Source organism: Anopheles funestus, chromosome 2RL, assembly GCF_943734845.2.
Source record: "Anopheles funestus chromosome 2RL, idAnoFuneDA-416_04, whole genome shotgun sequence".
Taxonomy (NCBI): domain Eukaryota; kingdom Metazoa; phylum Arthropoda; class Insecta; order Diptera; family Culicidae; genus Anopheles; species Anopheles funestus.
The window spans coordinates 9,065,996-9,081,994 of NC_064598.1; the positions used below are offsets into that span (position 1 = coordinate 9,065,996).

Here is a 15,999-nt window from a genome sequence, read left to right on the forward strand (position 1 = left end):
AAACTGTAACAACGTGGCGTCGATGGCCTTTTATGCCGTTAGCGGGGCACGTGAGTTTTGTTTCGAGGTCATGCGCTCGGTGACGTCAGATATTGACCGAATAAGGTTGAGATCCGATAAAAGTACACTATTTCTGGCACGGCTGTGTTTTATTGATGTGTTGATGGCATAAGAAAATATAAATTTATTACGAACCGAGCATGGTAATCACAAAAATGGATTTTTAATGAGAGCTTTCGTTTGATTTTAAAAATTTGTATCAGTTATATTATTGAACTATGCTTTTATCAATTTATTCAATAAATTTTTCGGCAACTTTGATACAATTTATGAGTTGCCTGAACTTAGTTGCCTGAACTTTACTATTTTAATCTCCAACATTGAACATATTTTAAAACGCACGTCTCAGATGGAAGTTCATTTATTATTTATGAATACAGAAACTTATCATTCAATGAGTCAGTTGCTCAACCCTGCCATTTTATAAGCGTGTGAGTGAACATAGTTAACCGAAGCACGACACAGCATAAACCAGGCATGTCAAACCAAAATAAAAACACATGTACATGTATGTTAGCAACAGTATTATTATTTATTTTTATAACATTTTTTAAAAGAAAACAACAACCTTTTATAGATTTCATACATTTTTTAACTGAGTTTACGTTTATATTTAATCTATTTTAGTTATTTAGATTTATATATGAATATGTTTAATTGTCTCGAAAAGGAAACTAATTGATGTTAAAAATGTTCTACGAGCTCGTTATTTTCGTACTGAACTGGATTTTTCTCACCCGCAATAAGTTTGCCATGCCTGGAATCGCCAGAGCATTTACGCACGCGGAGCCACTTCACTGTGCCGCATTGAGAGTGTTGCTCACAACATTATTAACCCTCGAGTCGAACGGACGTGTCGTGTGCGCGCTCCGCCCGAAGGCTGTTCCGCGTGAAATATATTTCCACCCACCTATAAGCGAACGATCATCGTACTCGCGCGCATCAAAGCGAATAGTAGTGTGAAAGTTTTTTGTTTCGTTTTTTGGCTTCAACTAAAGAAAGCATTTAACAGTTTCTGTGAATGGTGGGAAGATGCTGATCACAAAGGCGATTTAAAGCAGATTTATTTTACGGGTGTGTGTTGGAAGTGTGTGCAAGTTTGTTCATCGTATGTTGTGTGTCTTATTGGAAAAGAACCAAAGATTTTAGGCTTTCCTAGGGCAAAGTCCAGCAACATTTCTTTCAACCCGTCGATCGTCTTCAACGTGAATGGGCGTACTCCACACGCAAGTGAATGTGTGCCGTCGATCGTGTTTTTCTCTCCGTGCCAGATATGCGCGCTCAGCTTCCACTCGGAAAGATCTCTCCCCACGGTGAAACGTTGGCCATTAACGATAGAAAATAGCAGCGTGACAGGAAAATATGTGAAGCAGTCGTGTGCTGTGTGATACAAGGCAAAAAGGGCAAGCATATCACGCGTTTGCATTAAAAGTGTGCCAGCTCAATCTACCCAATCCCACCGAAAGATTGTGTTTGTATTTGTGTATGCGTGTTTTTTGGTCTAAGAAATATAGTGAAACTTCTTCCGTGCCTTACAATTCACGAAAACCGACCCGTGTGTCTGTGTGTGTGTGTGTTAGATACGATCGTAAAAAGGAAGTGAATCAAAGTACAAAACGAAGTTATGCTGTGGGTGCTGTGAAATCTTCCCCTTGCGGTAAAGAAGTGCGTAACGAAAACCCACCGAAACCGATACATTATAATCAGCTGGGGGTTGGCTGTGTGAATTCCCGTTTCCAAAAGCTGTGCCAATTGAACTTTCCATATTCCCACCACACGTGAAACGATGACCATCGGAAGCGTGAAACACTCGAACGTGCCTCAACCGGCCGCGGCTTCCTCTGGCCGTGTGACGTCCGCCTACGACTACAACGGTACCGGTTCTGGTGGTGTCGGCGGTGGCATTAGTGGCAGTGGCAGCCTTACACACGGTGTGGGTGGCAACGGTAGATCGAGCGGTATCGGTGGCGGGCGCATCAGTCCTCACTCGGCCTCCAACTCCTCATCCGCCTTCGTTAAGATGCGTTCCTCGGCCAAACGGTGCCTTTTCGATATCAGGCCCGATCCGATCGACACCAAGCGGATATGCGACGAAAATGACAAAGCCGAACGGCAACGCGCGATCAAGCGGTTCGAATTCGACACGCACACTTGCCGTAGTGTGGCCTCCTCTGGTAGCTCCTCATCATCCGGTGGACTGCATCATCGTCATCATCACCAGTGAAAATTCCAGCTTTGGTGGCTCCGAGAGTCGGCTGGTTCTTTTCTGTAGACTGTTGCAGACAAAATATATATAAAACAAAAAATTACGCACACCGTAAGCGAGCCCGTCCGTCACCATCATCACACCAATGTTCCGTGAAACGCTCGTTCCAGTGTAAAAGACGTACGCGCCACCAAAAGAGTGCAATACCGCCAAACATCGTGGGCTGTGTATAAGAAAAAATAATGAAAAACTAGACAAACAAGCAAATGATTCAAAACTATAATTAAACAAAACCCGTTTGTGTTAAAAAGCAGAGTACGTAAATTAATCTCCTTCCCTTCGTACAATATGCAGAGTTTTGACGGAATGTAGAAAAAGCCACAAACCAATCCACAGGTAAGTCGCATTCATTGGATTAAGAAAGGTAGAAAAGAAAACTTTAAATAAATTCAATTAATAAAATATTTTTCATCATACGTGTGAGTTAAAAAAAAAATGCATTTTCGCGCCAAAAATGCATCTTGCTAAACATACGCACAGCTGAACGAATAAGTGTGTGACACCGCACACACTAATATGTGGGTGAAAATGCAGTGTATATGAAAGAGAGAGAGAGAGAGAGAGAGAGTTCATATGCTCGTCAAGGTGTGTGCGTTTTTGCGCTATCTGACACCTGACGAAAAGGATGCGCGCGCAAAACGATCATCTGTGTTTCTGTGAGAGTGTTCTCTCTCTCTCTTTATTTATGCTGCGTTTTACCATTTTTCATTTTTAATATTTGTTTAATGGCATGTTAAGCCTATTTAATGTCTTCAAAAACATATCTTCTATTTACCCAAACAAGAAGAAAAAAAATAATGGAAATTCTTCTACTTCCCGAATTCCGCGCTTGCGCATGCAAATACTGCCAGAAATTCGCGCCCTTTTGGGGTCACATGTTTGAGCGGGAGAGAACACGCACCCGGCTGACAGCAATGAAACATCGTTAGCGACCTTCATTTTTGACACACCTGGTTCACCTACACCAATACCACCATTACCACCTGATTGGAACCCTTGGGAACGTCGTCCCATTCCGAAAAAAAAATCCCGCCGAAATGCGTCCTACCTGCGGGCCAGATTGCGCGCTTAGGATGAATAAAACACGAAACGGAAACAAAAATGGCGGTAAAGCTTTTGTGCGCCAACAGCGGTTTTTGCTCGTTTTGGACAAGGACTGCACATCCTCCTTAAAATCGATCTTTTCCTTTTGCCACTTGTACCATTGCGAACGAAAGATCATGTGAAAGATCGCTTAAAATTGCATTCTACCGTTTCTCGTTTGCAACTGTCTTTCTTTCTGTTACTTTTCCGCTCACACACACGCACACGCATACAGGCACGCTTAACGCGCGCACGCGTACGCATGAACGGGATTTTCGGCGGGAGTGCATTTTTCTTGACGTCACCATTTAACCGTTCGAGATGAGTCCGTCGATCGCGCGCCCTTTTTTTTTTGTTGTTCGTTTGCTTTTCATGAGTAACATTTTAGGCGCGTATTTTTTTTTGTCACGGAAGTTTTCCATAAGGAAACCTGTTTCTTATTCCGATTGAGAAAAATGTGCCCAAAAAGGGTTCTCTCTTGCTCGTATAAATATTAACACAAACGTTTGTGCCCTTTGAAGCGAATGAGCAAGCGAACGTCTTTATCTTTGCATGATTCATCTTTTGCCCATCTTGTTCGCTCTCTCTCACCTTCTCTATGTTAGCCCCATTCTATTCCCGGTGCATCTGTTTTGTGCTGCTTTTTTCCGACACTGCCAAATTGTTCGCACAAATATGCTAACGCACACAATGCCACAATCACCGCCTACAACCGCGTGGTCACGCGTGGTTCCGAACTTGGATGATGGCCCCCATAAGGTGGTGGCCCGCCAAAAAGGTGTGGTGCGTAACCAGCGCAAGGTACGTGATCATTGATAGCGCGAGCGCGCCCGCGCTCTTTCTTCGGCGCGGCTTTTTTCCCAAGCATGTATGTGTGTTGTGGCAGTTTTGCAAGCGTATTCTGTGTAGCCACGGTGTCTGCCTGGTGCGAGAAGAATTGGCGCGAAACATTGTGTTATACAGCTTCCGCGAGGTAGGATGGAGGAGATGGACACGATCATAACGATTCATCGAGGGGAGCAAAATGAGGCGAACTAATAATCACCTTCACTCTCTTTTTCAAAAATATAAACCCGTAACATTTTGAAGAAGGTGGTGGATGTGATGGTGGTGATGAGGAGCAAAAAAAAGGTGTATATTTATACAGATGCTTCACTCGCGTGGAAGGAAGCAAAACAACATCGTTCGTTAGAAATACAGCATGAAAATGATTGTTTCCTCGCAGAGAGACACCAAATGGAAAGACGAGGAAACATTAGCTTGCAACTGTGTTTGTTTTTGCAACACTTGTTTTTTGTTTTCTTTTTAACACACATCAACGAATAGAACAAACGGCTTCGTACTTGCCATCTTTCAAGGTGAAGGTCGTACATTGAATCGGGTAACGCTTGGTAACGAAGTCGCTAAAATAAACGTCAATTTTGGGTGACAGTAGAAATAAAACGAATGAACTGCCAGACCATCAATATCCGGAAGAGATTTTAATTTACACAAATTTGTGCAGACGAACCACTGATGGGTAAGTCAAGGTGTCCAGCAAACAACATAAATATGATATTTTTTATTTTGAAGCATTTTTTTCGTTACGCTTTACGATTCTTAAAGTATAATGTTTCGCCGAAGACATTAGCTAAACCGATGACCGATGATCTGTTGAATCCTGCTTGAAATACTTGAACAAAAAAGCCGCACCTTAAAATGTGCCCTCGACGTTGAGCGACGAACGGATGCAATCGGTTGAATCACTAATTGTGGCAACAACCCACACTGACCTTTGCCCAAAGCAAACGGCGATGGCAAGTAGTCCAAAAATAGCATTTTTTGAACGTTACTTTCCATTGCACCAGCTACGCAACTGTGTGCAGCGGTTTGTTGCAAGTAATTTTGCAATCATCCACACTGTGGCCAATTCACACTTCACCCAGGGGCCCGATGGGAAATGTTTTTTTTTTTATCGCAAAGTCGAACAAAAGAAGAAAACTTAATGTTTTTATCATTAAGAAGAAGCATCGTTTCTTTGTCCACCGCTAACGTATGCAATGGGCACTGCATACAATGAAACGATACGTTACTTAAAATGCATTTTCGATTTAATAACGTTCGTCGACAGAGTGACGACGATGATGGACACTGTTTGCCATTAGTTTTGTCCGGCGAACGTGCAACGATCGTTGGCACTTTACGGCACCATAAAATAAATAGAAATAAATTAAAAGTGTCGTTTTAAATGCACTCACTGGTGACGCGTTAAAATTGCCCTCGAGAAGCGTCTCGAATGACAACGCCACAATCATTTATTGTGCGGTTTAAAAGCAAAGTTTTTTTTGTATAAAAAATTAATAATTATACAAAGTTAAACAAAAACTCGTTCTTTACTTCTTTCAGCAATAAAAAAATGGTGTAAAATAAAGCAATTGATCAAATGCAACTGTGCGTTTTTAGAAGAACACACACAACGCGGAAACGATAATGCATTCCGCTTGCATCTGGCAAACGTTCCGATTGCCTGTCTCAAGAGAACAACTCAAACGGAAGCTCTGGGGGGACTCTGTAGAATGTGGACGGAATGAAGTCATGAAAGCGGCATTCACATTCAGCCCGTCTTGCCGACGGTAAATTGCAGCCCGGCAACTCGAGATGCAGCCGATGACTTTTACACCTCCTTGAGTAGAGAAGCGAACAGTTTGGGTGTGAGTGTTTTTTGTTGTTTTATTTGAGGTGGTAAATTAATTTAAGAACAGCGTATTTGGCTCTCCGTTGGACGTTGAATGCTTGTGCGTACGATGGTGTGTTGTGCGATGATTGATCCGTTGCTCGAATTTTGATCAATTAACGGCGCCATTGCGCCGGCTTCTTTTTTTCAAGAGGAATCATTCGTACATATTTGGAATTTCTAAAAAAAATGTACTTGCTTAAATATTTTATTTCACACTTCTTACTGCAAAAAGTTTTAATTTGAAATATAAAAAGAAAGACTTCTGCATCTTCATCACAAAAGATATTAATTATTTAACTGCATTCATTAAATATATATAAAGAAATTGCTTCTCATGCATTCACATTCAAAATCTTTTATTTGCAGTAAATTGTTTCGTGCTTATATCAAATAACTTGAACTACGGATACCGAAAGCCACTGAAAGTAGCAATTTATAATCTTTCCACAAGTTCACTTTATTGCTTTCAACCTACAGTAGAAAAACAATTGTCCGGCAACAGTACAGCGTTTAAATCTCTCTTTCTCTCTTTTAAACAGCAAAAAAGATAGTAATAATAATGGTTGTAAAAAACGCTATTCCACTAATGAACGCAGTGGAAGCAATAACTTTAAACAGTGCAACCTAGCATCGGAAACGTGAGCAATTAGCAACTCACCGTTTCATCCATTTCCTCCCTGTTACATTATTCCTACCCCCGATATACGACCATCATTAATGCAACACTTTTCACGCGACTGCACTCAACCACACGTTTGTAAGCGTTTTTGGAAATAAATTTGTGTCCGCAACGGGAAACTGACGCTGCACACTAGCTCTTTGCTACGGGGGGCGCCGGAACTTTACTTGAATTGGAAAGATGCAATTGCTTTTGGCGGTTTCCTTTAGCCTTTTTTGTTGCTATTAGCCTTCACAAACCAACCAGGCGTAGACGGTAAACATTTGGACCGCAACTGCAAACCGTAACCGGAACGAAATCCCAGAATACTGGACCAAACAGTGGAGAGACGTGGCTTCCATTCTTTCTCTTTTTTTTTCGTCGGGATTTTTCTACGTGTTAAAACAATGAAATATCTATCTGTGACACGGCATGGAACCAAAAAATGCATTCATCGGGAGGGGGAAAAAACCACCCCCGTTGAGGGTTTGAAGTAGAGCTCAAAATTAATGATCCATCGAAATGCACCATCGAACTGATTTTAGAATTGCATAATGCATGTCTCAATATTTAATTACTTCCGACAGGTATTCAAAGAGAACAGAGAAGAAAAAAAATTCTGACCCTTTGTGTTTCACGTTTGCAACTCTGTTGAGAGTACTGTAAAACGCTTGTTAACTGAAACTATGCTTTTTCCATATTATCTCGTTTTGGAGCAGATTCGGTTGAATCAAAATTTGGGAGGGCAAGTTTAGCATATTTTTGGCATTTAAATTAACCCAGAAGTAGAATTATTCATTTGCCCTCCTTTCATTCACTGTTTGCAAATGATATTCCACTATTGCGCGCTGTTTATTCAGTGTGGTTGTGTGTGTCAAATGTTTTCTATTTCTTCTTCCTATTTTGTTTGTTAGTTTGGTATATATCCCCCTAAGTAAGATGACCCTTGGTTCTTCTTTTCATAGAGACAAATGAGACGAGGCAATGCTTTGTCTTGTGACTGTGAGTCACATCGATTTTATTTTGGCTTATCTGTATGTCAAAACTCTAACTTTAAGTTCTCGAGAGTTTGCTAAGAAATAAAAAAATACATCAACCGTTGATCTTTAAACATGAATCTCTTTTCTTAGGAGAAAAATAAAATCAAATGTTAAATGAGAAAAAAGCAGTTTTTGGAGAAAAAAAGTTAAAATCAAAATGTGTTTTAAAAAAAGGGGAAAAAAACATCACATAAACCATCTTCAGTCTGCACCATTTAATTGCTACGAATTTAAATCACCTTTTTTTTCTTCAACAAAATACGACTGATGTTCATTAGAAAATGGAAAATAAAATCGTAAAACTAATCTTTACTCGCCACCTTTAACACCTCTCGTCGAAAATAAACCAACAACAAAAAAAAACACAGCCCCATATTTTATATGCCTCCCGTGTGTGTCTCCATACGATCGCAAGATAAAGTAGGAATCGGAACACACAGAAAAGCGTAAAGAAAAAAAAAGAAAAAAAACTGCATCCAAAAAAAGCGCGCGCACGCGTTGGCAAATAATTTTGCGCTAAAGAAAGAAGCGTAACAAGAAACGGCGAAGGTTACCTTTTAACGCCGATTACTATATACGCCTGCTCTAATGTGGATTCTCGCGCGCATAAGGACACACGGCACACAGTCGGCGCGCAGAAGGTATGGGTGGGCTCCATTTCGCCATCTCGTTGTAGCACGCCCCTTCACCGTGTTTAAGGAGCGTACTCCCATCGTTGTCCAGCTGACCGAATCTGGGGAGGTTGGGTGGTGGTTGGTTGATATATTTATTTCTCTCTTCTAAGGTCTTTTCAAACGTGCACGCCCTCCTCATCGACCACATCTTCATACTAACTCACACACACACAGACGGTCGTTACACACGAACACAGAAAAAAAATATTCATCTTGTGCCAAGAGGTTCGGTCGCCGTGGGGTGGTGATAATAGCAGACAGTCATGTTGGCCCCAACACCCTCGGAACCTCAACCACCATGTCACCCGAAACTCGAACTCTCTGTTTATATGTATAGCGTCTTATGATCGTGTTGGTGAAGGGGAAGGGGAGGACAATGGTAGGGACAATCTTGAAAGGAAGGGTAAAACGCTCACGCTCGACATCTCAGATTGGTGAAGATTGTTTCTATGTGTGTGCGAATGTTGCTTTATTTCTTGCTTTTATAAAAGCGTCGTAAGTAGTGATAACAGACACCTCCACCTTGCGAATGTGAAGGTGCGTTTTGCATGTGTGTCCGTATGCGCATCGAAATGGTGGGGAACGGGTGAAGCAAGCGACGAACCCGCAAATCGTAACTTCTGCCCAGCCAGCAGCAACGTCGTCAAACAACGCAACACACACTCGCGTGTATCAATTTGTCGACGCAAACGCAAATAAGATTTGCCTGCTACATCGGGATGGTTTTTTGGCGCGCAGAAAATGGCGCGAACATTTGTGCACCCCCCTTTCGTGGAATGAATAAAGTTTGATTTAATAGCAATTTATCTCGGAACATGATGGAAACTGCAATGTTGATTATTTTGTTTGAAGTGTAATTAATGGAAAGTTTTGTATATTTTATATGTTTCACTAATTATTCATTTTTATTTTTTCTCTTCCCCAGATTTACGTAATGTGTGTCCATCTTGTCCAGTATAAAATAGTGCACAATAAACATCGCAACAGCTCGAGACAATAATCCACACCCAGCAGAGACATATTAAGTGCGCGAATGACACGCGACCTACTCGCGCCAGTTGGTGTCTTTGTTGGCTTTCCCGTTTGCTTCGTTTTGAAGCCGTAATTGATACCGCTCCTGTTACAATGATGCTTCAAGGTTCGCGGTAGAAGCACAAGAATGGTACCGTCCAAATGGTACAAGGTTAGTTACAACAATGCATTGCAACCGGACCGGACCAGAACATCGTTTGAGAATGGATTTCAACACCTCTGGAGGATATGGAAAAGACCGCAACGACCGGCAATCGAACTGTGTGCGGTATCACTGCAATCGTAATGTTTTCTTACCCATGTTTGCATGTGAACCATGGTAGCTAGAATGAACAAATGATGCTAACGTGAAATAGAGCGATTGATTTTTGATCCGTCGTGCAATGCGAATGCAAATGTTTTAACATCAAAAACTATGGACAGCAAACAGCAAGCTAAAACAAAACATAAAACAACATACACAAAATCGGGAATGTGGCAGTACTGTTTCCTTAAGACAAATCAAATGCGCAAGAAAAGAAAACAAGTAAACACAGCAACAGAGCGATCTCATGTGATATTTTGTAAGCGAGTGTGTATTTCTTTTCGCATTCTCTCGATGCTCGTGAGTAGTGAGGCGTGGTAAAAGTTTAAAATTAGTAAAAGCTGATGGAAAAGATGTGTTAATTACCATTTATAAGAAGAAAAAAATATTCTTGTTTTTTCACTCCAGTATCCGTTAATCATATCGTGTTTTTTTTTTGTTTTTTAACCATACAGCCAATTTTAAGATCATAAGTAAAGGTAATGAAATTTTGTTTTTAATTGCTTGTGTCAAACATCACTTCCAATTTTTTCTTATTATCTGGAAAAAAAGAAACAAATATAAACCTGGCACAAAACAAAAAAACAAATATAAACCATTAAAGAATAAGGGTAAAGAATAGTGCTACGTGAATCTTTTGAGAAGGGTCCGTAAAGTTAACCGTGAATTCAAATCATGCATTAAAAGATTCATAAATATCTTAAAATTCCTTCATTTATCTGTAGCTTTATAAATCAGCACAATTAAATGAGTTAATGCAAATATAAATGCTTACCATCATGGAACTTTTGAAAATTTATGAAACTTTACAGACAAATCTTTTAAATGTGTGAATCTTCAAAATAGAGATTCAGAGTCGTTCATTCATTCGCTTGAACGACTCGTTCAGATTTATGAATCTGAATCAGATTCATCCAATACTTGTAAAGATGCAATTCACGAGCGTCGTTATTAGCTTTGATCGTAGCTTTTCTTTGTATCATTAGAATCATAATTGTTTGTTGATTTTCAATACATTTTCCCCTTTTTGCTCTACCATTTTGTGTAAATTAAATTAAATTCAACATGACTTGCGATATGCATGTCATATGAAATAATGAAATATTTTCTTGGTTCATTTTTTGCTTTTAATTCAAACGCCTCCATTTCATTGTTATTGTATCTACAGCAACAACATTTCGTTTATGGGAAAACTGAAAATAAAATCCCTTTTTCCTTAAGCGTTAAAGAAGACCAGAAGATGGCGGGTGGCGGAAAACATATTAGTACTAGAACTTTAGTTGATACGAATGGAAACAGCAAAATCGAAAAAAAAACATTATAAAGCGAAATTCGTATCGCTTAACAGCATGTAAATGCAACGAAAGAGCGAGAGAGAGAGAGAGAAGCAAATAATCGTTAAATTATATGTTTATATTTTGTTTCGTAGCTCGTTTAATTCTTTATTGACTAATATTATTATTTTTTTGTTTGTTGTATCGCTGCAATACGTGAACGATCTGAACTTGGCTTGCCACAATGGTTAGGCACAAGGTCAGATGGTGCAGGAAAATTGCAGTGAAGTGAAGGAAAATTCTTATCAAAGTTCCGATCTCAGTTTAATAATATTTTTTTTTGTATAGTAGCTACTTCCTCCCAAGACACCAGCCCTACGAAACCTCCTTCTCTTTCTTCCCATTCCCACTTGTTATAATGCTTAGTAGATTAGGGTGGATGTGTGCGATTTTTTTTTTAATTTGTTACTTTATTGAGATCGATCCAAGGGGACAGGAATCCCAAAATGGATGTGAAACTAAATACATCTCTTCGATTTTTTCTTTGTTTTTTCCATTAAAATCGACACACGAAAACCCATTGCGCAAGCTGCCTCGAAAGGCAATGCAACCAATTAGAATAAGAGGCAAATTATTAAATAAAATCGATTAAAACAAGAAAACAAAACACCCGCGCGGGCCTCCCACACAGGAACCTTAACGTCTTCCAAATGGGTGATGTGCCTTACTTTTTTGTGTCGATTCGCTTCTCCTATCACCAGGTCAGCCATTAAGCGGACAGACCATCGGAAGGGAAAGGGTGTAAAACAGAAAAAAGAGAAAAAAGAAAACCACGAGCAACGGCAAAAAAAAAGAAAACATTTCGTCACCAGTGCGTTCGTCGTACCAAATGTATGTGATCGAGCAGTTTAATCATTAGCAGGAAAGGTGTTTTATTACGTTTGTTTGTTTTAGTTTCTTTTTTTGTTTTGTGACACCCAACATTTGAGATTAGTGAAATTGATCTTTAAATTTGCCATACTTGAGAGAGAGAGAAAGAGATAGAGTTGACGTGTCGTGTGCGCAACGGCAATACACAGCACTGCACTTAATGCATTTGGATTCACTACACACAAAAAAAAACAGAACCGATACCTAAATAAAAGGTAAAGAAATATATTATATCTTACCGCCACAGTGCAGCAGACCACTCGCAGTTTCGGTTAACATATTTTGCTATTAGCGCATAAGGGTTTGACTTGCCCTCCCGGGTATAAGTGTAAGTTACTTTTTAACAAACATTTCCTTAGTTCCATTCTCCATTGCCAACAAACAAAATGGGCGAGTTCTGCACGCGGTCAAACAGCATAATAGAGTGCCCCCAGACAGCTTCCACTAGTAAACGTTTTTGCGCTTTTTAGGAGCGGAAATGAAGCTCAGCAAAAAAAAACAGGAATAAAAACTTATGCAGTTGCGTACACACAACCCATTTACAAAATTATCATTCAATGAAAGCGAAGCGAAGATTGAGCTAATTATTTATCCTTCTACCAAAATGTTACTACTGTTAGGATGTACTACATCGAAAGTAAGCGATACGAGTGAATCGAATGGTCCAATATCGTGTTAGCACCTTCTTATAGTTTAAGCGATGCAAAACTGCAGCGAGTGTTTCACTGTCGAAAACATATCCATGCAAACTTGCTGTTGGAAAGGTCAAAGGAATATATGTATCTCTAAAACAACAAATCACCAATGTTTGTAAGAGCATGTTTCTATCATTAAACTGTTTCGAACAATTTTACCAATCAGGTACAAAAGAAAATAAAAGAAAAAAACACATGAAGAAACCGCTGAGAGAAAAATACAATACACGATAAAGAATAATAAAATGTCCTATGGAATCTAAAAGTTTAAAACCACGTGCGTTGTGTTTTATCTTTATGCCCGACGAATGAAAAAAAAAAGTTTATCCGAAGCGGTCAGCTCAGAACAAAGGTTTGATTCATGATTCTATGGAACGAGGTTATTTACCCCTTTGGTGAAAGCGCTCGTTTCGGCAAACGTTTAGGTGACACGGATGACACGTGGTCAAATGCAGTGTCATTGACACCGCGAACGAGTCATGTCTGCTGGGTGTCTTGGTACCGGACGTTACGTACAAGGTTAGAGAAAGAAACACACACGCAGTCGAGAAAGTGAAGTTCACTTCACACACGACTTAATCTATGCGACCTACCTACAGCCAGTAGAAAGCATGGACTGATAGGGAATTCATAAAAAAGACACAACGAAAGAAACTTGATTTGGTAAGATATTTATTCTATCTTTTCCCCCCACAAAGGTTCGGTTCTTTTCTACATTTTTACCTAAGCCAACTAACCGATTGTATAGTAAATGTAATGTAAACGCATAAATCCACCTGAATATTTCTAGGAAAAGAGAAAAATGTTTTGCACAACAAATGTGCGCAAGGTGTACGCCATGATAACGCACCAAACCAACCAACGCAAACTAACGCAAAGTGCGTCGTCGTGCGTATCTTCAATCAGGCATTCAACGCAAAATTGAGCAAACAAACCAAGCGAATGGGGCACGGGAGACTCGGTGTGTTGGTTGGATGGGTGTTCGCTGTTTGATAAACGAACATAACAACTCGGGGAAGTACAGTAGTAAAAATGAATTGACAAAAAATAATAATGGCACCTCTCCTACACCCTAACAAGCGTATCATATCTGTAGCGAGTTATCTGTTTTGTTGTATAATTGTGTGACATGTTGTAGTGCATGTTGTTCACGTTCAAGCTTCCGACACGTTGGGCTACAATTAACTGTGCGCGATATGGCGATGAATGAAATTTAATTAAAAAGATGCGTGATATGTTCACGTGCACTACTGGAATGTTGTCTATGCGTTCAAATTCTTGTTATCGTGATTGAGAAATTGAACACAATTCCAATAGCAGGCGTGACCTGCGTCTGAATAGAGAATAGCGTCGCGAGGTTAAAAGGCGTTCGCGCTCCCGACAATTGACTTGCAATTTTTATCAGGTTCGTTTTAAATTTGATTTTATATTTACTTCTATTCTAGAGACACAAAGTGGTTAAGTAAAAAATCTTAAATCAATCATTAAAAGACCACCAATGAGAGTTTTTTTTTTGCATATTTTGCAAATAATTTCAATTGTCATTTACAGCGCCCAAATAGTCATCAACTTATACTAGTACGTCGGTACTCTCCCTGGAAACATTATAAATCTCTTATGCTGGAACTATGGCAATCGCCCTTACCGTAAAACTACTAAAAATCCACGTCAAGGACGCATTAAACGAAGCGAACAAAAAATAAATCGCGCGCACAAAAAAAGAGCAAGTTCCATGGTTCCAACATTTTTGGCGCCAAAAACCGCGAGACGATCGAATCCAAATTTGGTCCTCGAAGACGTATGCGATTTCGACGAAAACATTGAAACGTACGTAACAGTAACAAAACAAGAAAAAAAAACATAAATGTAGTGTGATGTGGAAACGCTAAGCGCTAGATGGCGAGAAGATGGCGACGACACCCAAAAGCCGCCGAGAAGAAACCCGTCAAACCCGGACAAACACCATAATATGACAACAACATTCTTCATCCATCGCGATGCCGTCGATTTCTAAAATAAAATTATAACCCACAACACACAACACACGCGTGCTAAACCAGCGCGGTACCACGGGAGATAACAACGCAGCGCGACACTCTCGTCCGACCCCGCTGATAGAGCATTGTGAGGGGGTTGAAAACGGGAGGTCGTGGAAGGCATCCAAATAAACGAAAAAAAAAAAATAGAAACCACTCCGATACTATGCGTAAGAAAGAACGAGAACATTATCAGTATGGAAGGATGTAAGTGGAGAAAAGAAGGCAGGAAGAGGCAGGTTGGATGTGGAGACTGATTTGAAGAAGACAAAAAGCGCGCGAAATATATACCCCTAAACCGTTAGGGGAAGGTGGTTTTTGGAGGACGATGACGGGAGTATTTTGCTCCGTCGATCAAACCATGCAGTGTCAATACTGGTGTGGAGACGTTACTGCTTCACAAGCGACAGATATACGCCTGAGCGTGCAGTGAATAGAAAGAGTAAGAACGAGCGAGATTATAAGCAACAAAAAACGACCAAAATAATTTCAAGGACTTATGCTAAAATAACAAACAAACAAACAAAAACAACGAAACGTAGCAATGGGGTGATGAAGAGGGAAGCAAAAAAAAAAATCCACGCGTAATACACACAACATCTTCGGCTTCTGGCCCAAAAAACCAAAACGCACACCATCGTGAAGGAAGCATGGTGATCGTCGTGTTCGGTGTGGAGATCGCGCTCGCGAGTGCCAATTGTTATGCAAGCACAACGTGCACCATCAGAATGGTTAGGTTGGGACATAAGAGATGCAGAATAGGAACGAGAGCGACTGACGCGTTGAGGATCAGTTTGTTGATCGATGCTCGTACACGCTGCTATGGAAGGGGACGGGTTTTGATAGTGTGCAACAAACATTGCGCGCCATTTATTCTCCTTTTTGGTAATTGTTTCCTCGTTTTTTTCTTTGTAAATGCGATTTAATTTTTTTAAGAAAGATAAAACGACAAAATTAAATTTGTTTTATAAATCAGATCATACACAACACAATACAAAATCTGTCATATCGTTCAGCAGGGCTCGGACTTTGCGCGGCAAGTTCAGCACGCGGCGTACCACAACCCTTAAAAAACGCACACTCGCACACGCATTGTAATTGAAATCCGTGTTTGTGCGAACGAGCCGCCGTGATAAGAAAACTGATTCCGTTTGGACTTGAGCGCAAATCAATGTCGCCCTGCACGAGTGTTGGTAGGGTTTATGTGTACACATACTACGTATCCATCCGC

The 15,999-nt window shown here is 40.2% G+C and overlaps 1 protein-coding gene across 1 annotated transcript; it reads left to right on the forward strand.

Annotated features, from left to right (window-relative positions):
- Window positions 1-899: 899 nt before the first annotated feature.
- On the forward strand, window positions 900-13,005 carry LOC125764764 (uncharacterized). Its single transcript, XM_049429344.1, has 2 exons — window positions 900-2,662; window positions 9,423-13,005. The coding sequence occupies exon 1, from the start codon at window positions 1,847-1,849 to the stop codon at window positions 2,282-2,284; it is 438 nt and encodes a 145-aa protein (XP_049285301.1). The 5' UTR covers window positions 900-1,846; the 3' UTR covers window positions 2,285-2,662; window positions 9,423-13,005.
- The last annotated feature ends 2,994 nt before the right edge of the window (window positions 13,006-15,999 follow it).